This window comes from Paramacrobiotus metropolitanus, unplaced genomic scaffold (genome assembly GCF_019649055.1).
Source record: "Paramacrobiotus metropolitanus isolate TYO unplaced genomic scaffold, Prichtersi_v1.0 Parri_scaffold0000291, whole genome shotgun sequence".
NCBI lineage: Eukaryota > Metazoa > Tardigrada > Eutardigrada > Parachela > Macrobiotidae > Paramacrobiotus > Paramacrobiotus metropolitanus.
Genome location: NW_026570511.1, coordinates 39,925 through 59,637, shown reverse-complemented (window position 1 = coordinate 59,637; position 19,713 = coordinate 39,925). Strand labels below are relative to the sequence as shown.

At 43.5% G+C, this 19,713-nt stretch overlaps 3 protein-coding genes across 10 annotated transcripts in view; 2 read left to right on the top strand and 1 right to left on the bottom strand.

The window, feature by feature from the left end:
* Positions 1-4,369: 4,369 nt before the first annotated feature.
* LOC129601870 (ovochymase-2-like) lies at positions 4,370-14,548 on the top strand. 3 transcript variants are annotated; one of them, XM_055500788.1, is made up of 12 exons: positions 4,370-4,826; positions 4,954-5,038; positions 5,144-5,214; positions 5,278-5,338; positions 5,394-5,486; positions 5,567-5,697; positions 5,754-5,822; positions 5,890-5,946; positions 6,013-6,171; positions 6,251-6,504; positions 13,994-14,086; positions 14,190-14,548. In XM_055500788.1, the coding sequence occupies exons 1-12, from the start codon at positions 4,542-4,544 to the stop codon at positions 14,542-14,544; spliced, it is 1,713 nt and encodes a 570-aa protein (XP_055356763.1). In that variant the 5' UTR covers positions 4,370-4,541; the 3' UTR covers positions 14,545-14,548. The 3 variants fall into 3 exon arrangements, with proteins under 3 accessions (XP_055356763.1, XP_055356765.1, XP_055356764.1); XM_055500790.1 differs by having other exon boundaries at positions 6,251-6,406; positions 6,473-6,504; positions 13,994-14,331; XM_055500789.1 differs by having other exon boundaries at positions 13,994-14,331.
* A 168-nt stretch (positions 14,549-14,716) lies between these two features.
* On the top strand, positions 14,717-17,796 carry LOC129601871 (polyserase-2-like). 3 transcript variants are annotated; one of them, XM_055500792.1, is made up of 12 exons: positions 14,717-15,013; positions 15,084-15,168; positions 15,225-15,295; positions 15,369-15,429; positions 15,571-15,669; positions 15,752-15,813; positions 15,976-16,047; positions 16,120-16,172; positions 16,260-16,422; positions 16,813-17,066; positions 17,127-17,219; positions 17,287-17,796. In XM_055500792.1, exons 1-12 carry the CDS (start codon positions 14,717-14,719, stop codon positions 17,573-17,575), a joined length of 1,599 nt encoding a protein of 532 aa, XP_055356767.1. In that variant the 3' UTR covers positions 17,576-17,796. The 3 variants fall into 3 exon arrangements, with proteins under 3 accessions (XP_055356767.1, XP_055356766.1, XP_055356768.1); XM_055500791.1 differs by having other exon boundaries at positions 15,752-15,852; positions 17,287-17,794; XM_055500793.1 differs by lacking the exons at positions 17,127-17,219; positions 17,287-17,796 and having other exon boundaries at positions 15,752-15,852; positions 16,794-17,050.
* LOC129601872 (33 kDa inner dynein arm light chain, axonemal-like) overlaps positions 17,742-19,713 on the bottom strand; it is a 39,411-nt gene continuing 37,439 nt past the window's right edge. For all 4 annotated transcript variants that reach the window (XM_055500794.1, XM_055500795.1, XM_055500798.1 and 1 more), the window contains 6 exons: positions 19,466-19,588; positions 19,232-19,398; positions 18,943-19,112; positions 18,631-18,809; positions 18,385-18,549; positions 17,742-18,283 (listed from right to left, as the gene is read on the bottom strand). In XM_055500794.1, the coding sequence (XP_055356769.1) occupies positions 18,125-18,283; positions 18,385-18,549; positions 18,631-18,809; positions 18,943-19,112; positions 19,232-19,398; positions 19,466-19,567 (942 nt within the window). In that variant the 5' untranslated portion in view covers positions 19,568-19,588 and the 3' untranslated portion in view covers positions 17,742-18,124. The remainder of the gene's footprint in view (positions 18,284-18,384; positions 18,550-18,630; positions 18,810-18,942; positions 19,113-19,231; positions 19,399-19,465; positions 19,589-19,713) is intronic.

Below are 19,713 nucleotides of genomic sequence, written 5' to 3'. Positions count from 1 at the left end.
GTCCGAGGCTCCAGTGTGTGAGCCTGGGTACTGCTTCGGTGACGGAAACCTGAAGCCCTTCCTACTGTCCGGACGCTCGGTCACCTTAATGGGTAAACGGTTGCGTCGAACACGGTCGGTGACGGGGTCTTGTCTGCCCCGGGGCCCGAGGGTTCGAACGTCGGTGGTGTAGCCGGTAGGTCCGTGGTTGGCTTTGCAACCTTCGGTGAAGCCGATTTCGACTTCCGGGTAGCCTGTGAGGCTTCGGTCCGGCTTGCTCGGGTCAGCGTAGGTTCACTGCCGGGGGTGGTGGGTTTCGGGGATGACGGTCCACCAGCCGAGGTTAAGTTAACCTCGGTAACCAAACCCTCAACCTCGTCCGCGGAGGCTATGTCCGTTGCAACCGACGAAATCCGGAATTTTACCGGAGAAACGGCTTTCTTAGCCGAGGAAGTTGGGGTTGCCGGCCAGGTTTCAGGTGTTCCAACCTGTTGGGTCGGAGTCCGGGCCCCGGTGTTCGGGGTCCGAGCCTCGGTGTCCGAGACTTTTGCCGACTGCAACCTTCCCGTTGGTGATGTTGGTGTTCCCGAGGTCGGCTTCGGTGAGTTCGAAGTCCGAGTCGTAGTCTAGGTAAGGGTCCTCGGGTCCGATGTGGTCGCTTTCGGGGTCCCGGGGGGTCGTTTCAAGTCCGGCGGCGACGTCGATTTCCGACTGTTGTCCCAAGATTTGGGGTGGTTGCCTGTTCGTTTAGGGTTTTAAGCCAGGGTCGGTGGGGACTAAGTCGGTGAACCCGTCTTGTGGGTCACCCCCCGCATCGGTGATACCGTACCCGTCGATTGGCTCGGGCTCATCTGGCCTTGCCTCTGTTTCGATCCAGCCATGCCGCCCTGTTGGGGCAACACAGGGTCACCCATGTCTGGTGACACCTCGGAGCTACTTAGCGCCGGGCTCGAGGCTTCATTGTCCGGGGTGATGGCCGGGAAGAAGACTGGCGAGGCACCTATTGGGTGCATAAGTCCAGCCGCAGGCTCGGAGTTTGCGTTTTGGCCTATTGGGCCGTGCAAAACCTCCGGTTCAGCCTGTGGTAGCTCGAGGAACGTCCGGTCGTGTGCGTCCTCAAAGCTATCCTCCGGCGATAGGGTGAAGTCGTTCGCCAGAAACCGCGCATCTCGCTTCTCCTTGGCTGACTTGATCGACTGGTTGGATTTGCCGGACTTCCTCCATCGGTTGGAATCGGACGAGTGGGGCTCGCTACCCGGGCCAGCATGACGGAAGGTGTACCCGCCTGCGTCGTCACGTCGGGCATAGCCTTGATCGAACTTCCGTTCGTACGGGTTCTCTCGACCGGACATCTTCAGCTCTATTGGAGCTATGGAGTAGCACCCGGGCTGTCCCTTCAGCCAAGAAGTCAGACTATCCCAATTGGGGACTGTCCGAGGTTGATGAGGCTCTTAGCCTGGTGAAGGTCCAAGGGCCTGGTGGAGGGGGGGGATGAGGTCCGGTGGAGGGGGGGCAGAGGTTTGGTGGGGTGAGGGGTGATGGTGTGGGTGTGCTTGTACTACTTGCAACTCAGTACTGTTGTCAGCTTACGTACGTCCTATACTACAGCACTGTCCGCTATGACGTCACACACCACTAAATGGTCTTGCAGATTACTGCCTAAGTCACGATTCTACGCGCCGCGTGCAAAATTCCAAAAAACTATGGCTCACTACGGGCCTATAGCATAGGGAATCCCCGCTATCCTGATTGGTCAGAATTCATATTGTAAAATTGGCCGTCGTGACGTCACAATTATTTTAAAATTTGCATTAATTATTTTCCGCGTCAGAACAATTCCAGAAATTCAGGAAAAATTCAAGAAAATAATCTAGCCGGCCAAAAATTGTTTTAGCTGGGAGAAAGTTATTCCCTTAATTTTCTAGAAATTAGAAGAGGTTGAAAACCGAGGCTCAGAGGGTCTACACAGAGGCTCGAGGGTCCGGCCTAGTAAGGCTAGCTAACCCTGTTTTTACCCGTAAAAAATGTTTTCCAGCCCGTTTTATCCTGGTAGAGATAAGTTTTAGCCGGCCAAATTACTTTTAATCCGGTGAGAATAAGAAATACCCGGCTATATCGGGTCTACCGAGGCTCTACATGGTTTACCGAGGGTCAATCGACCCATTTTACCGGGTTAATCCGAGTCGCTCCGCTGGGTTATCCGGTGAATCTCGCGCTGTTAAAGTTGCGGGTGCCACTTAAGGCAAAGGCGACCCCGATTGATGAAGCTGCGAGGGTCCGCTGGGTCCGTACCGTACGTTCTGTCCGGGGATCCGCGGAAACCGCTAATCAACCCGCGCAAAGTCCGTCCAAGGGTTGTTACCGCGAGGAACGTTCCGTCCACGCGCAAGAGAAGGGTCCGCTGAGGCTTTCTGCCCGCAAGAGAGACAAAAGAGACCAGACCGTTCTGGCCGGCGGCGATCAGATGGGGATAGGAACCTTCGGTTCTCCCCTGTCTTCTCGTCGGCCGTTACGGATGTAGTTCTACACCGTGGTCTCAGAAGGTTCGCAGAAGGAAAACACTGGATCTGCGATCATGTGACAGCAGCAGGGCAAAGGCTCACGATAGTGAGGAAAAGGCTTTATTGTGGATAGCAATAAAGTACAGGAAGAACCCAAACACAAAGGCTCGGTGCGAGCAGTAGCATGAAAGTACATTGAATGATAATGCTAGTGAATGCTAATGAACGGCACATCGAGCCAAAGCATGGAAAAAGCCTAATACGGCACTGGGCAGATCCAACACGAGCGAAACGAACGCTAATAGGCCGAGATGTGGAGATGGGGCGTGGCTCTGCCTACATCGAGGCCGGGGATTGGCTGAGACGAGAGGCTGGGCGGAAAGCTGCCTGAGTCGAGGCCGATCTAGCGCTCGACAGCGAGTGCGACTCGGTGTGAGTCAGCACACCGGAAGCGGGACTGTCGCTGGCTGCCCTACTCGTAGGCTGCCATAGCGACTGGCCCAACATTAGCTTCTAGAGAGTTCGCAACTTAGCAACCTAAACAACTGTTATTTAAAATTGCCAATTACATCAAACATAATTTTATTTTTTCTAATTCTTGAAACCTTTAATACGTTCTTAAATCCGTTCGATTACCTCCAAATAACTATACATTTTTCAAGGTCGGCTTTAAAGCTTCATTTCAAGAATTTCTAGATATTTCGACTCGGCGCAGCGAGGCCGTTACCTCTAAATATTTTTAGCCTCCAGAATTTCTAAATTTTAAAAATATCTAGGAATCTGAGTACCTCAAAATCATCGACGGGAAAGTGCACTACATTACTCTCAAAGAAAAAGCGTTTGTTCCTTTTTTTATTGCAACCTAAAGCAAGAAGGTATTACAAAAAAATCCTAAATAAAAAACCAAGCATGTTTTTTGAAAGACACAATGTGTATTGTGTGTTCATTGCATACTTCGTCTAGCGCATGCAGTATTTCACAATTGCTTTTTTATAGAAAGATACTTTCCTTGCAAAATAGTCGATATATTTGAAAGGCTTGCTTGGTAAAGATGTTTCACTCGTTTTTACGATTTGATTTTGCGAGCTGTGATAAGAAAAGTTGCATATAGTTTAAAGCATCATTACAAACGGATCATATTTTAAAGTTTAGTTTTAAATTTTAGTTTTAAAGTTTTCAGAAATGTGTTGTTGGTTTTGGCAGCTCTTGCAGCAATCTATTGGCACACAAGCTAATGTCTTTATGGTGAAATGGAAAGTTTAAAATCTTGAACGTAATATACTCACACGTGAATCACGTGATGTAGGAACTGTATAAACAAAAAAGAACATGATGTTAAAGGAATGTTAAAGGACATACACAATTATTTTCCCTTCATTATTAATGTGTTTAAATGTTTTTGTTTTTCCGCAATATGTAAACATTTATTGTTTATATCACCGGTGAATCAGCGCATCAGTTAGCGCTTAAAAAGATATTATAAAATTTTACCAAGTTAATTTTTTCTGGACCTAACGAAAATGTCGAGCGCTATGTTATGGTAAATATAATGTAGTAACAACCCAGCACATTTTAAATAAACTTTATCAATTTTCGATAAACTGACACTGGTCAAAGATTTCATTGCCAAAACAGAGTATTACGACTAAAATGCATTTTGAACTAGCCTTTCAGGAATGGTAATTAAAAATTCCTTATTCAGTAGGGTATAATTAAAGGTGCAAACTTCGGTATATAACTCAATAGCAATGAAATGGCAAATACGTAGGATTTCCGACTGCAGCAATGAAATAGCAGTGAAAATCTGCAGCTTTGAGAATGCAGGCTTAAAACCTTCCCTACTTTCTATATTAAAAGCTTAACAACGCCGCCGCTTGCCCTAAGGGCGGTTACGACCTTCTATGCTAGCAATAATATAAGTCCAGCACATGGATGTTGTAGCAGGAGAGACGACGAGCATCTTGCAGTTGCATATTAAAGTTAGCGCGTATATTTCCACTGCCGTTCCTCACCACAAGTCTGCAGAAGTCTGCAAATATCTACTCGAAGCCGTCACTATTTATGGCTAAACTCCCCTGCTGCTATGCTGTGTATATCTCGCCTGTTATTTCGGTGCTCTTTGGCTGGTATAGCCAGTTTTTGTTGGTGCTGATATTGTATTTCGTCCGGTGTAACACAGCCACTTTTCCCGATATCATGCTTCCTAATGAAGTAGAAGCTGCCAATGTTTATAAAATCATTGATGGAGACGATCGATTTTATGTAACTTCACCCGGCTATCCGAATAACTACCCTGATAACACCCAGGCAGCATACTGGCTTCGAGGCAATGGGCGCCCTGTTATGGTACAAACTGTGCCCGTGGTCTAACGCTTGTGCCTTTGGTTTTGCCGAATTTATACCCACTTTACACAATACATGTTTCAATTTCTACCTGTTTGCATAAGCTGTAACATACAGACTGCAATTACAGCTAGATGTGAAGAATTTCGAGTTGGAAGCGCCTGATTCCCACCTAGTGTGCAGAAAAGATTACCTCGTCATCTGGGATCTTTTATGTAAGCAATTTTAGATTTATTCTACTATAGAATTTCTAATATCATTAATTTTGAGGAGTATGCGCCATATGATATTCATTTTGAGGTAATTCGTCCCATTCTTAGATCCACACCTGGTTCTGAAAGTTGCTTGCGGGAATGCCCTTTTTCAGTTCAAGTCGTACAGCGACTCTGTTGTAAGCCGTCAGTAAGGAGTAGCTCAGAGAAGACTGATGACCACTACAAAATTTGCTCCGCAGCTCCTGCTTTTTAATTCCGATTCCGCACAAAATTTCAAAGGATTCAATTTATCTGTATCAAGTAAGACTTCATTCCTCACACATAACAATTTAAGTTGTTCGGTGATTTTTTACAGGAGCGTCTGACTGCGGCGAGAACGAACTCGTATGCCCTTCGAGCCGATTAGGCGGACCACTTAAATGTGTAGATCCTGAGCATATTTGCGATGGTAAACGTGTGATGACTGTCAATAGGCAACACTACTGCCACCGATAAGGTAGGAGAATGTTCAACTGTAAATTTATGCAGGAGTGTTTGATTGTGCCGACCAGGAGGATGAAATCTGTACCGTGAATTGCGGGTTGCCATCACCACCTCCGGTCATCATAGCCACCACGCCGGTGATGGGTTCAAAGAATCGGATTGTGGGAGGAATCGATGTAAGCTTTAGCAATCGATAATGATCGGTAGTTTGATACGGGGCTTGCAAATGCAGGCTGCGCAAAATGCTTGGCCATGGCAGGTGGATGTGTCCATAAATAATGCAACATGTGGAGGATCTTTGGTGAGCCTCTAAAATTGTCGGTTTTTACAGTACCATAAATTGTATGAACTGCATATTGTACCTTTAGTTAGCCCCGCGTTGGGTAATAACAGCCGGCCACTGTTGCAAAGAATACGGTGTAGAGGTACGCGATTCGCAAACGTTCTCAAGCATGCCAACACACAATATTGAAAGTGTAAAACTTAGGCAGTTTCCACTGGAAAGCTACGTTGTTCGGGTGGGATACACTGGCTGCCAAAATAAAGAGGACGGACAAACCGTGACACTGGCAGATAAGGTCGTCCATCCAAACTTTGCGGAAGGTTCGGCAGGAGCGAATTATGACTACTGCATACTCTTCCTGGGCGAAGTAAGTTCGCGTTGTAATATCGAATTCGACTACGGTTCTGAGAAAAGCCGAAAGGTTCTAAAGTTTGGTTTGTTTGCAGGAGGTGCAATTGTCGCCGCAAGTTCAGCCGATATGTCTGCCTCGTCCGGGATTAGTCGCCAACCCTGGTGAAGTATGCACGGCTACAGGGTGTGGAAGTACTGCGCAGTGGACGGGCCAAGGTGCCCACAGCGTTGAATTACCAAAGCAGTTGCAGGTTGTCAATTTAACAATTGTCAATGGATCCCAGTGTACCAAAAACTACGACACAATTTCCCCGCAGATGTTATGCGCCGGCATTCCCAATAAGGACGCGTAAGTTCAGTACACTAACCAGGGCACGTTCTCCGGGTCTAAATTTAGAAAATTCTGATATTTTGTAGAAAGGTTAAAGGGAAGTGGCCCGGTACATGGTAACAAATTCGTGTATGTTCACGAAATCTTTCACTTTCGCGCATGTACACGAATTTTTGTACATTTCCTTCACATTTTGCACGTAAATGCACATGGCCACGAAGATCGTTTTTACACCGATCCAGACTTCCATGATTTTTTTCAAATTTTAAAATGAATTTTAAAATTTTTTAAATTCATTTTAAAATTTGAAAAACTTGCTAGAACAGTGGATTGATGTAAAAAGTTCTTCATGGTTATGTGCATTTACGTGCAAAATTTGAGGGAGATCGGTTCATAATGAGACTTTTGGTACAACTGAATGCAATTACAGTGAAACCTCTCTATAAAATACAAGCACGGTTCCATCAGTTTCGTATGTTATACTGGGGTGTATTTTATAAAGGGAAACCGCCCCCAGGGGCGTTGCAATAATTTGGGGTGGGGGGGCGTCGCAGTACATGTACTTTATTAATGCAACCTTAAGGGAGTAGCAAGAATCTGTAGTACAATACAAATTTGTACTTCATAGAAGTACATTACAACATACGAACTTCGTTTTGAGTTCATACTTCATCATAAAGTATGATTAGTTCATGAAACCTCGTAAAAAATATTTTGTGAGATATACTTCTGCATATAGTGATTACCATTTACATGTACAGATGCTCCATATTAGTTCAGGTAACATCAGATTGCATTTGGCTACCTGTATGCAACTGTATTCCACCGGAGCTGAATGTTGTTCAGAGGTTCTCTACAGGGTACTAAATTACTACTAATAAACCCTGGGAATGGGATTTGGGAAATGGTATCGGGAATTGGTATTGGTAATGGTATCGGTAATGGGAATCAACATAATTGTTGGGAAAGGTATTTCGTAATGGGAATGGGAAAACGACTGATAAAATTGAGCAGGCGAAGCTGAAAATGTGTTCGTTTCTTGCATAAAATAAATTTCAAAATACGAGTATTTAGGCTCATTGTTTTATTTTTATTTTTCAAATTTTCTATTGCGACCTTTTATTACGGCTCAGGAAAACTGAAATTGGAACCCCTTGGAATGCCACTATGCACTATGTAGCCAAACATGGATTAAGTGGATGAGGTGGATGTCATCGCTGAGATGCTAATATCTGCTCGCGTTAACAATTCATGGATCTTTTTTGCAGAACTATTTTAAAAACTATTGAGGTACTTACCCAAAAGATGCCCGTTACGGTTTAGTAAAGTTACTTTACGTGATAACCTCTAGGTAACCGAAAGCCCAACGCCGGATTTTTGTGTGTGAGGAATTCCTTGCCTCGAGAATTCAAATTTGCACGTGGTTTTATTATACATTTGAATATTTTCTTTATTGAATACTTTTGAACTTTTTTGAAATGCATATAGCTTAAGGCTTCAGAAATATTTGAGCACACAAAAAACGTAATTTTTATATAAATTTGAAACGCTTTTTTATTCACAAATCCGTGTAATAGAAGATTTGAAATAAATAATTAGCCGTGCACGCAGCCAACACCCGTGCTGAAATTCCGTGCCCGCACTCAACACCCTTCCAGGCACGGTCATCCGTGCATTTAGCCAACGCCCGCTTTTCAACGTGCACGCAGCTATAGTGTAATAATTTATTGTTTAACTACGGGCCAAATGATATTCGAGCTAAAAATCCGAACGTATTTGTTGATATTACGATTACGATATTACTATTCTGTTTTATCAGTCGTTTTCCCATTCCCATTCTCATTACGAAATACCATTCCCAACAATTATTTTGATTCCCATTACCAATTCCATTACCAATACCAATTCCCAATACCATTTCCCAAATCCCATTCCCAGGGTTTATTAGTACCCTTCTCTACACTCGTTAAACCGTAGTGCATATGAAGCCGCGTACGCGGCTTCATATGCACTACGGTTAAACTGCATTCCGTTCCGCGGAAAGTGTATGTAAGACTTATAAAAAAGTGAATGTTATAAAGAGAATCCCCCCTATGTTATAACATGCGAGCCAATTCGGTTCCTTGCGGGTTGTATGTTATAGAGAAGTGTGTTTAATAAAGAAGTGTATGTAACGAGAGGTTTTACTGTAAACTTTTTGGAATTTTCTAACGGCCATAACTCCCGAACTGAATGTTGCGCTCACAAACGGTTTTCACGCCAGTGTATACAAAACATCTGGCTGCAGAATGTCATAAAACAAGAGAAAAAAGGGTTTGGAGTGCGCGAAAGTGAAAGATTTCCTGCATGTACACGACTTTGGTACCATGTACCGGGCCACTTCCCTTAATACTACCCCAGTATATTAAAAAAAAAATTTCATCTGCAAAGGCTCAAGGCGTGCCCAACCAACAATTGAATGATGAAATATCACTACATACTACTCGTATTTACTGCTGATTAGAGCACTGGCGCTGCGCAGTCTCATTATGAAAGCTTCTTTTTGATTTTGCGAGCCTCGCACTAGTTGTGGACACTTTCAGCACGCCCCCCATCACATCCCAGCCCAATTATATTTGTCAGACATACTGTGAAGTATTAGCTAAACCGCAAACAAGGAGTGTCTGCATTTCAGGCTATATTAATGTGCTTTTAAATTAACTGATATCAGATTTTGGAAATTTCGATTTGCATTAACAGCCGGGCCACCGCACGCGCGCTTTGGTTAAGCATCACGACTTACAACTGGTAGGGTCCAATAATTTGTTCGTGCAATACAGTAAAATTTAATGAGCAAAAAGTATAGCCTGAAAGAGTACTACGAAGTACTGCATCAAATACCAATACACTGCAACAATATGTAGTCCTGTGTGTTCATTTAATATTGTTTGGCTACGCCCTTTGCAGTGTTGTAATATTGTAACAAGCAGGACGCGCGGCGCTTATGCGCCACGCTGACGCGGCCCACGGTATCAAACGGCTTAAAAGTGTGGGTACCGCACGCGTGGCCTTCGGTTACCGAAGGCTTTAAATGGTGGATCCCGCACACACACCTTTTGGTTTCAAAAGACGTAAGTCAATCACTAAGTAGTGATTGACCGATCGCGTGGCCTCCATTTATAAAAAGCTGGAAGGCGTCAAAGCGGGTTCTTAAGGTTTCGTTAGCTTAGTAAGTACTAAAACTAAAGGTGTGATCTGGATGATCTGAATAATTGGACTGATCATCGTACGGGTGCTAAGAATTTGAAAGCTTAGTACTAATGCTAAAGGGAGGATCTGGCTGATCTGGCTGTCCATGCAATCTCGTACAGGTGCTTAAGTTTTGGATGGTTCTAAATGATTCGGTAGTTAAGGCTGATCTGGCTATTTTGGTAGATTGGTAGATTTTGCTAATTATGACGGTGCAAAGGTTTCAAAAGCTTAGAAAGGAAAAACTATTAAAGAAATAGGTACGTATCAAAAGCTGGAAAGCTCAAAAGCCGTAAGGCGGGTTCTGGCCAATCAGGAAGATTTGGAGGCGGGAGTGTGACGCACAGACAGCTCTGCTTTAATATAATGACAAGCAGCTGACGCGGCCACAGTTTCAAACGACTTTAAAGTGTGGGTGCCACACGCGTGGCCTTCAATGACTAAAGGCTAAAAGGCCTTCTGTTACCAAAGGCTTAAATGGCCTTCAGTGACCAAAAGCTTAAAAGGCCCTCGGTTACCAAAAGCTTAAAAGGCCTGCGGTGACAAAAAACTTTAAAAAGCTTCGGCGACCAAAAACTTTAAAAAGCTTCGCTGACCAATGGCCTAAAGGCCTTCTGTTACCAAAGGCTTAAAAGACCTTCGGTGACCAAAAGCTTAAGAAGCCATCGACGACCAATGGCTTAAAAGGGCGTTGGTTACCAAAGGCTTAATAAAGCAGGTACTGCACGCGTAGCATTCGTTCACCAAAGGCCTTCGGTGACCAAAGGCTTCATAGGGCGGGTAAGGCACGCGTGACCTTTGGTAACTAAAGGCTTAAAAGACCTAAGGTGGTCAAACGCTTGAAAGGCCTCCAGTGACCAAAGGCTTAAAAGGCCTTTGGTGAACAAAGGCTTAGTAGGGCGGGTATCGCGTGCGTTGCCTTCGGTAACTAATGGCTTAACCCAGGAAAACCGGGTACTAGAAGGGATGGGACTACAGTTTTGAAAATTGGCAGTCTGGGACAAAAAAATTCAATTAAGAGAAAAATGTTTTTTTTTAAATTTTAGCGACCATAGGTCAAGCAGGAGATGACCATGTCGGCCTAACACGCATGGTAACCATGTTGCGCCGACATGTTATTCACTGCCGTTTATAACAAATGATAAAAAATCTCATAGAATATGTCAATAGCTCAAACAATAGATCTCAACGAGTACTTCAAGATGGGTGTATTGTGGTGGTCATCAAGATGACCAGTGGTCAAGGAAAATTTTTAAACAAAAAAGCACTGATATGCACCATTACGTAGCTACTTGGGTATTTCGCAATAGGTGGTCACTTTTGCCAGGACCAACTCTATACATAGAATTGGTCCTGCTTTGCTTATTTCTGGGACAACTGGTCATCGGCTTTAATGTAGATAACGCGTACTGTACGTAATCCGAGTGACGTGTACAGTGAAAGTAATGCTGTATCCGGTCGTGAAACTGAATGGGATACCGGCGATAAATAACAGGAAACATTTCTGCGCTGATCACCATCGTTAACTGACCAGTGTCCAACTTCTTCAACGTGTTTCACAAGTGAGTAAAGTGACCAATTATTGAGAAATACGGAAGTATCGCGCAGCAAGGTCAGTAAAGTTCTGCTAAAAACAACCGGTCACTCAAGTCTTTACAAAACTACAAATTTTAGTATTCAGAAAGGAAGACAGGACTTCTAAGCCATTTCTCCTATACGTTAAATTCTCCGCTTAATTTGCACAGATTGATTTCTAAAGGTTACGAGGCACGAGCGCTCAGGAACCGGAAGGTCCAAATGAATTTGATGCAAGGGCAAGCTCAACTGGAACAGTATCAATAACGCGAGCTTAATAACATTTACAAGATTTCTCTCTCATTACTACCGTTTAATTCGGTTGAAATTGCAAAGAACATACGAACTCTCCCAGGAACAATAGAGTAGCCAGTGCGGTGCATGGCAATAATAACGTTCTACACACAGGCAAATGCACTGCACAGCCGATACAGCTATTTGCGCCACTGGTACAGCCCGACGTTGAGTCAATTTTGCAATCCACTGTAGAGAGTTCGGGCCGTATTTATTTCAGAGCTACCGAAACAGTCATTACGCAGTTGTTTTGCATTTTAATCACATTGATTCTAATGGCCTTCAGTCAAAAAATAGATTTTTCGGATTTCTCGTCCGTGCTGACCAGTGGTCACTTTGCTGACCGCTATGCTCCAGTCAGTTAATACAGATTTTTATGGGCTTTCTTTTGATTGTCTGTTGTACCGTGTACTATGCTTCTGCCAATAGTTACGAATTTTTAAAGAATATTAATTAATTAGAACCATGCCCAACCGTGTCAAGACCAACATGGTATTTTGAATTGACCATCACTGACCAGTGAGCGGTTTACCTCTGAACGTTTCGTCATTCTTTTATAAAGCTGAGCAATTACTTCTCCTGTTATTTTTTTGGTAATTATCTGATGTGTGGCTGGCGGTCAAGACAAGCAGGACCTCCGGGAGCCCAGTTTGTTCATTTTTGACCATGTTTGGTCATCCCCTGGACCTTATGAACTCGGTGAAGCTACCAGTTCTGTACTTTAAATTGTCGTCTAGCATCTCTTCCTTGAAATAAAACCAATAAAAACAACCTACGATCATAACAACGGGTTATAGAGAGGAAGTCCTCCACCATGTCGGTCTAACACGCATGGTGTGGAACGGGTTAAAAGGCCTTCAGTATGCTTAAAATACCTTCGGTGACCAAACGCTTAAAAAAGGGGGTACCGCACGCTTGGTCTCCGGTTACAAAGATTTTCAGGGTTTATTAGTTTAACTACGGTTTATAAAGCCTAGTTTTACTAAGCTTTTCAAAGCTTGGCTTTACTAAACTTTGAACTTTGTGTGTTCGGAAACATCACTTCTGGAAGAACTGCTAGTTTAGACTGATGTTGCAGATTTGGCAGCTCTGGTTGATCAGGTCAGTCTTTTTGATCTGGCTGATCTCGCGGTTCTGGATCATTCGGTAGTTCAGGCTGATCTATTAGGTCTGGAAACGGCACTTCAGGATGGTTTTGGATGATCTGGTAGTGCGGTCTAATTTGGCAGAGCTGATTAGTTTGTTTGATTCGATTTTCAGGCTGATCAGGCAGTTTTGGTTTTTCTGGTCGACCTGCTTTTTTTGGTTCTTCTGGCTGATCTGGTAGCTCTGGTCGATCTGGAAGAACTGCTGATTCTGGCTGATCTGGTAGTTATGATTTATCTGACAGTTCTGGCTGATCTGGTAGATGTGGTGGTCCTGGCTAATCAAGTAAAAGACACTAAGGTCTCGAAACCTTAGTAATGGCTAAGGCTAAAGATTGGATCTAGCTGATCTGGTTAATCGGGTAAAAATTCGTACAGGTACCAAGGTTTCGAAAGCTTAGTAAAGGCTTTGTGCTGATGACAACGAAGGTTAAATGCTGTACAGGCCTGAAAGCCGTGAAGCTGGTTCTGGCCAATCAGAAGGTAAGGCCGGCTCTGGCCAATTAAAAAGGTTTGGAGGCGGGATCTGTTCGAACAGAGAGTCCTGCTTTAAGAAACTGGATATTGTTTGGCCCTTTGTACTATTGTTTGGTTTGTAATATTTGAAATATTTTTGGCCTTTGCAGATAAGATTGTTTTTTGAATATATTAGGGTGTTATTCTACCTTTCTGCAAAATATCAGAATTTTCTGAATTTAGGCCCGGAAAATGTGCCCTGCAGTAAGATGTCCAGCAGCGTGTAACAATTACTGTACATTACCGAAACTCTTGAGTAGAATTACTGGAGTGGTTTCCGCTCGTACATTAGACTAGCGCATTTTTCCTACCTAAAGGGAGAAAAAATACTTTAGCGGCTCGAAAAGATGCACTAAAATAATTCTTGAATGGGAAAACCACATAGAGCGTGGTGCCTTTCGAATTTCGATCGAGCCGGTACGGCAACGTAAGAAGGTGTCGCAAGAGAATGCGACGCACGAGAAACAACATCAAAACGATTTGCTGAACAAGAACGAACTATGACGAGAACAACGAACCAGTGATGCCGTGGTGATGATGCCGACAAGGCACACCTCGACAGCATATGTTTGGAAATCTTGCTTGGGCCGGCAGATAACAAAACAACACGCCGTGAGAATTCATACGCGCAACATTGATAACGGTTCCAGTCAGAAATTCCTGCAAAGTCGTATACTACGTCCTATAATTCTGTGAAACGTATACGTTCCACTTCATTACAGCGGTAATTAGCATTTGTATCCTTTCAGATGTCAAGGTGACAGCGGTGGACCGCTGGTATGTCAGTCGGATCTTTCCAATCCTCAGCAATATTTTCTTCAAGGCATCACATCATACGGATAGTATGAATATTATGATACCTGCTTAGCCTTTTCCAAATCTTGTTTTATTAAGTTTATACGTACGATACTTGGATCTCACTATAAAAACGAACCTACGATATAGTGGATGCGCTTCCGGTAAACCTGGAGTTTTTGCGGATGCCAGGCGAATGCTGCCTTTCTTGATCCAAACGGTTTATGATAACAAGGTCGGTTGGAACCCTGATGTGACAGTACCCAAGCTACGCCATCGTCCGCATTTCGAGCCATCATATGCTCCGAGAGTGCTTCCTGGACCAAACGAAAAAGAAGAAGCTGATCCAGAAAATTCTTGTGTCGCTGGTTCCCTGTCGCTCGTAATCATCACAGGAGCTGGCGCAGTTACACTTTTTGCGCGTTACTATGGCGAAGTTTTCAATAGCAGCGAGATAACGATATTTTCATACTTGTATTTGGTTGCAAAGGCGCTACATGTCTAGATATCAACATCAACTGCACTTCAAATTCCACAATTATGGCGTTACCTATTATTAAGTCGGCCAATTTAAAATGCTGGAATTTACAGCGTTTTTATAGAAATTTTTAGGTTTAGTGTGTTCGTTAAGCGACACGAAATACGTAATTATATTGAAATGGTCATAACTGCCGAATATGGATTGTAGATATACGATTAAATATTACAGTTGGATATGTACTCGTATGCTGTACCTGCATCAACCCCGAGCGCTACCATGCCTTTTGCTGTTGTTCGTTCTTAATGTTATATGTCTGGCAGCAAGTCTGGAAATACCTGAGATGGTCGTCCCTAGTGACGTGGACGACTCTCATATCTTCCAGTTGAAAAATGACGGCGACGTTTTTCAAGTCTTGTCTCCCAATTATCCCGAAAATTATCCAGTTAATCAAAACATATCATACTGGTTTAAAGGAAATGGAAAAGCTCTAATGGTAAAACATGTGCAAGCATTAGGCGCCAATTCCATCATTAAGGAACCTTTGAAGCATTTCCCTTTTATAGATCAGGTCGGCAACGATGAATTTGCAAGCTCTTGAGCCGAGCGGTGTATGTGTGAAGGATTATTTAGTTTTCTGGGACTTGCAGTGTAAACCTTACCCGGTTCTGTAAAAGTGACGTAAATCGTACCAGAGTTTTCGATAGATCCATGGAGCATTTTACGGACAGCGTGCGGAAATGCACCATTTCAAATTAACAGCTACAGTGATTCTGTTGTAAGTCACTGTGCGTGATGTTTACAAAAATCATCTGCATCATGTACGTGCAATCAGTGATTAAGTGTTCCAGATGATGCTTTTCATTTCGGATTCATCACAGAACTTCAAAGGCTTCAATTTGACCCTAAAATGTACGTGACTTACGTGAGTTATTATGCTCACACAGGACACATTCCAAAATATGAGGACAAGTTTATTATGGTGTGCGATATCGATGTATTGGAACATTTTCGTTATTAAAATTTTATTTCTGCTGAAGTAAATCTTTTTAGCCATCAACGAGAGCAAATATTGCGGGGAGGGAGACTTAAGGTGCGTTTCCGCAAATAAGGACGAGCCGTTATGTCTGCACAACGATCGCATTTGCGATGGTAAGAATTTCTGGCATGCTGGTAGTCATCTGCATGGTTTTCTATGAAACAAAATTATAGAATTTAGATATTTGTCTTCCAGGAGTTCAGCAGTGTGCAGGTGGAGAAGATGAGATTTGTACCCAAGAGTGCGGGATTCCACAGGTTATAACAGATGAAAACCGCATTGTTGGTGGCGTCGATGTGCGTATTAGCTGTGAAACGCGACAGACACTGATTACGTACTGTAGAAGTAGAGCTTAAGCGAGCAAGTTGCAAATTCTAATTCTTTTTCGCACCCGGTAACTATTATCTTCTTTGATTAAGGCTACTCCAAGCGCATGGCCCTGGCAGACGGACGTAATCATCAATAATTACACTGGTTGTGGAGGATCATTGGTAAAGAGCAAAGACTTCTGGTAGTGCCATAACATTACCGGCTTATTTACGACTACAAAACCAGCATTTCAGATTGGACCCGGTTGGGTTGTGACCGCTGGGCACTGCTGCTCGCAGTATGGCCAGTAGGTTAGCTTCTAGCTGGAACTCTTTCATGAAAGGGGGCATTATTAAATCATAAGCATTCATTTTATTTTTCATACTATTTCTAGGCGGTTTCCTGTACAGGACTACAGGCTTAGATTTGGATATCAGAATTGCAAGGATAAAACTGACGGACAGACCATGCTTGTAGACCAAATGTTTGTCCATCCAAGGTTCACCGAGAGTAGCACTGGAGCCAATTATGATTACTGTCTACTAAAACTCAAACAGGTCAGACTACGGCTGCTTTCCACTATCAAGTATTTTGTTCAGTCACAAAGGCGCACACACTGGTCATGTACGCTCCCGTGTTGCTAACATTAATATAGAGGATAATACGAATGAGTACAGTATATAATACTTCATACAACTAAATGCACAAGTATGAATATGCAATGAAACTTTAATGAGGGGAGCCGGTCGCTGGTGGTCTGCGGCTCCAGCCGATGGTCTACCAGTTACGAGTAACTCCTTATTTCCGGCTGCACCAGGCTTTTAAGCCGTTGCCGGAGCATGCAGAGATTGTGCAAGTGAAGATGTAGATGTACATGCAGTGATGTATTGCATGATATAAATATGTATGGCTTGGTGGATTCTACTAGAACTGCCATAATGATGTAGACGGTCACCTTTGGACCAAAAATCCAACCAGTATGCCTTCCGCGTCCATTAACGATGCCTGTGGCTGGAACGACATGTGTGGCGACCGGGTGTGGTAACACTGTGGCCTGGAAAGGCACACAGTCAGGAAACGTAAGTATTCCGGACAAACTGCAAGTGGTGAATCTCAAGACTGTGGCCAGTTCAGATTGCGTCAAGGCCTTTCACATGATGACACCGGAGATGAACTGTGCATTCCAATCTAACAAAGACACGTAATAATAAAAACACTTTCGGAAATGACGTTATGTCTAATTTGCGTTTTCTTCATAAAGATGCCAAGGAGACAGTGGTGGACCCCTTGTCTGCAAAGGGCCTGATCTCAGTGTTTCACAGTATCAGTTAGTGGGAATCACATCTTATGGATTGTAGGTTTTACTAACCTTCCTACCTTAGTTATCGTGTAGCGGTAACTGTAAGGGCACCCTTTCGTAGCGGGTGCGCCTCCGGACTGCCAGGAGTTTTTGCGGATGTTCCTCGGCTGATGCCTTTCTTGATCAAAGTATTGTATCAGACCCAAAGTTGGGGATGGTTCAGTAACACAGCAGTGCCTACTCCTCCTCGAAGTCCTGATGGAGCTATGTACGAGCCCAGAGTAAACAAGGTTCTTCCGCCCGAACAGCACGATGCGAACGAAAGCGGTGCCCCGATTCTGTTACCGTCAAGTATTTTCACAATCTTTCCTCACTTGTGCATATTAAAACTACGGTATCTTACTCTATAGCAAGGTTTTTAATAACTGTTTTAGTTTTGTTTTCCCGTTGTTATTTAATCCACGTTTGTTTTCCAAAATCTTAAATTTTCACTTAGTGTCTGTCTTCTATCCAAATAGTGATACTCTGTTATTGCTTACAACATGCAAATTCAGATGATACAGCAAAGTTCTGGTTTTTCTGCCGTGCCGCATGTGCGTTACAACGCAAAGTTGTGTCAGTGACTACTCACAAGTTACAACACTGGAAAGCGCTGTAGTCCTCACATAGACAGTTGCTGATACGAGTAGCTGGACATGGCATCAGAAGCATTGGCTTTTTGATATTTAAATATTTAACTTTTGCTTAAGAATTGCCACGTATTTATGCGTCCGGCTTACGGAGCGCAGCAATCCTGTGAAAATTCTGACACACTGACATACATCTTCGCGTAATCATTCTGAAACACACACCGCACACGAATACTCTAACTAATCTTCACGCAACGTAATAAGTACGCTTTTATTGCGTTTAAGTACGCCATGGGCGCCGTCCCGCATCACGTCGTTTGAAGAAACATATTACGGATTCATTTTCCCTTTATCCATATGGGAATCGTCCGCTGTTTCATCTTTTTTCTTTTTTTCTGCCCGCACTTCCTCCATTGCTGCAAGATCATCCGTTGCGCTACCAGTGTTGAGGACTAAACTACGCTGAACAGTGATGTTGTCCAAGACGGTCTATAGCAAACAGTAAATTGTGGTAAGAAATCATAAGGGTAGACCATGACGATTTCTAACGTAATAATTATGGAGTTAGTGTAGTCCGATCCGGTGCTCACCGCTAGCTGCTCGTTGGTTCGAATGACTGCTTCAAGCTCCTCCAGCTTTCTCTGACTGTCCAAAGCCCTTACTTCTTCATTTCGCTTCTCCAGCGTATCGAACTTTTCTTTCCATTCATCTACTTGCCGTTGCAAACTGATGTTGCGAGAATTGTAATCCGTAATCTGCAGGCATGGGGAATTACCACAAAAGACAGGTGGCGGCGTACGTTCTTTGTACGCACGAGTAGTTATTGCGAGACACACCTTTGCTGTGCATTCGTTTTTACCTTGTTCAGACAAAAGCACTTTGCGCATACCGTAGGCCATGCTGCTTTCGAAAAGCGTTTGATACGCTGCGATCGACATACGAATCTCATCGCGAACTCGTAAAAGCATCAGTCCCCGTTCTGCACACTCTAAGGTGGCTTGCCGAATCAGCTCATCTAGAACATTTTCTAATGCTACTGATCAGTTATTTGACTCTCTCGGCAATGAAACTGCAAATTTTTTTCAGCTGACTCCATCGTAAGAGTGTTACAAAATTGCTACTTAAGAGAAGAGAATTAGATAACTTACCGAATGCCTGTGTATATAATTCTCTTCGGACTGGACAAATTCCAGTTTCCCGCGCACCTAAATGCTCGAGTCTGTTATCCAGTCGCTCTTGCAAGTTCAGAACGTCCATTCTGGTAGCAGGTATACGAGAAACTTTTTGCACGTATTGCAGGCCATTCTCAGTCCAAAGTCTATAAACCATCTATATTTGTACGTAAATGAACACACCAAAGTTTTACTTCCAAGTTCCTACGACATAATATGTAAGATGGTTTCTGAATAAGTAGCTTTGTAGTGCTGTTTAATTTACCTGGGTGGCAAAATGTAATCGAGAATATCATCCGCCGAGCGAATATCAAAAATATTAAGATTTTTTGGCGGTTTTTTCTCCGGTCTCGGGGGTACCGACAAAACGATATTGTAATCCTCGCTTTTTATAATACTGTTCCTAGAACCATCTTTCTTTTCCCCTTTTTTCTGGAATAGCAACATGGCTTGATAGAGTGCCGATGCAAAATGAAAAATGCAAAACGTGTAGGCGTACGGTTGGGGAAGCGGCAAAGCGTTTGGTGATAACAGTTGGGTGGCCGTATTTAAGCAGATGATCAGAGGGCGCAGGGCCGCTGTACCGCTCTGTTGTCTCCATTTTGAGAAGCAGGTTCAATACCTATCAAATGCGTATGCACGTTTGCATCTGCGAGCAGCCGCCAAATATTGCTGCTGTTGTTATTCTGTTTGCAATACGGCATAACAAAATTATATTGTGCTGCCGAGAGCGAGTTGAACATGTTG

Bases quoted from the DNA above. Each gene is read 5' to 3' on its own strand.
- LOC129601870 (XM_055500788.1), top strand. From the start codon at position 4,542: ATGGCTAAACTCCCCTGCTGCTATGCTGTGTATATCTCGCCTGTTATT. The intron at 4,827-4,953 runs GTACAAACTGTG...CTGCAATTACAG, and splicing joins GCAATGGGCGCCCTGTTATG to CTAGATGTGAAGAATTTCGA. The intron at 5,823-5,889 runs GTGAGCCTCTAA...TTGTACCTTTAG, and splicing joins CAACATGTGGAGGATCTTTG to TTAGCCCCGCGTTGGGTAAT.
- LOC129601871 (XM_055500791.1), top strand. From the start codon at position 14,717: ATGGATTGTAGATATACGATTAAATATTACAGTTGGATATGTACTCGT. The intron at 16,048-16,119 runs GTAAAGAGCAAA...CCAGCATTTCAG, and splicing joins CTGGTTGTGGAGGATCATTG to ATTGGACCCGGTTGGGTTGT. The intron at 17,067-17,126 runs GTAATAATAAAA...TTCTTCATAAAG, and splicing joins TTCCAATCTAACAAAGACAC to ATGCCAAGGAGACAGTGGTG.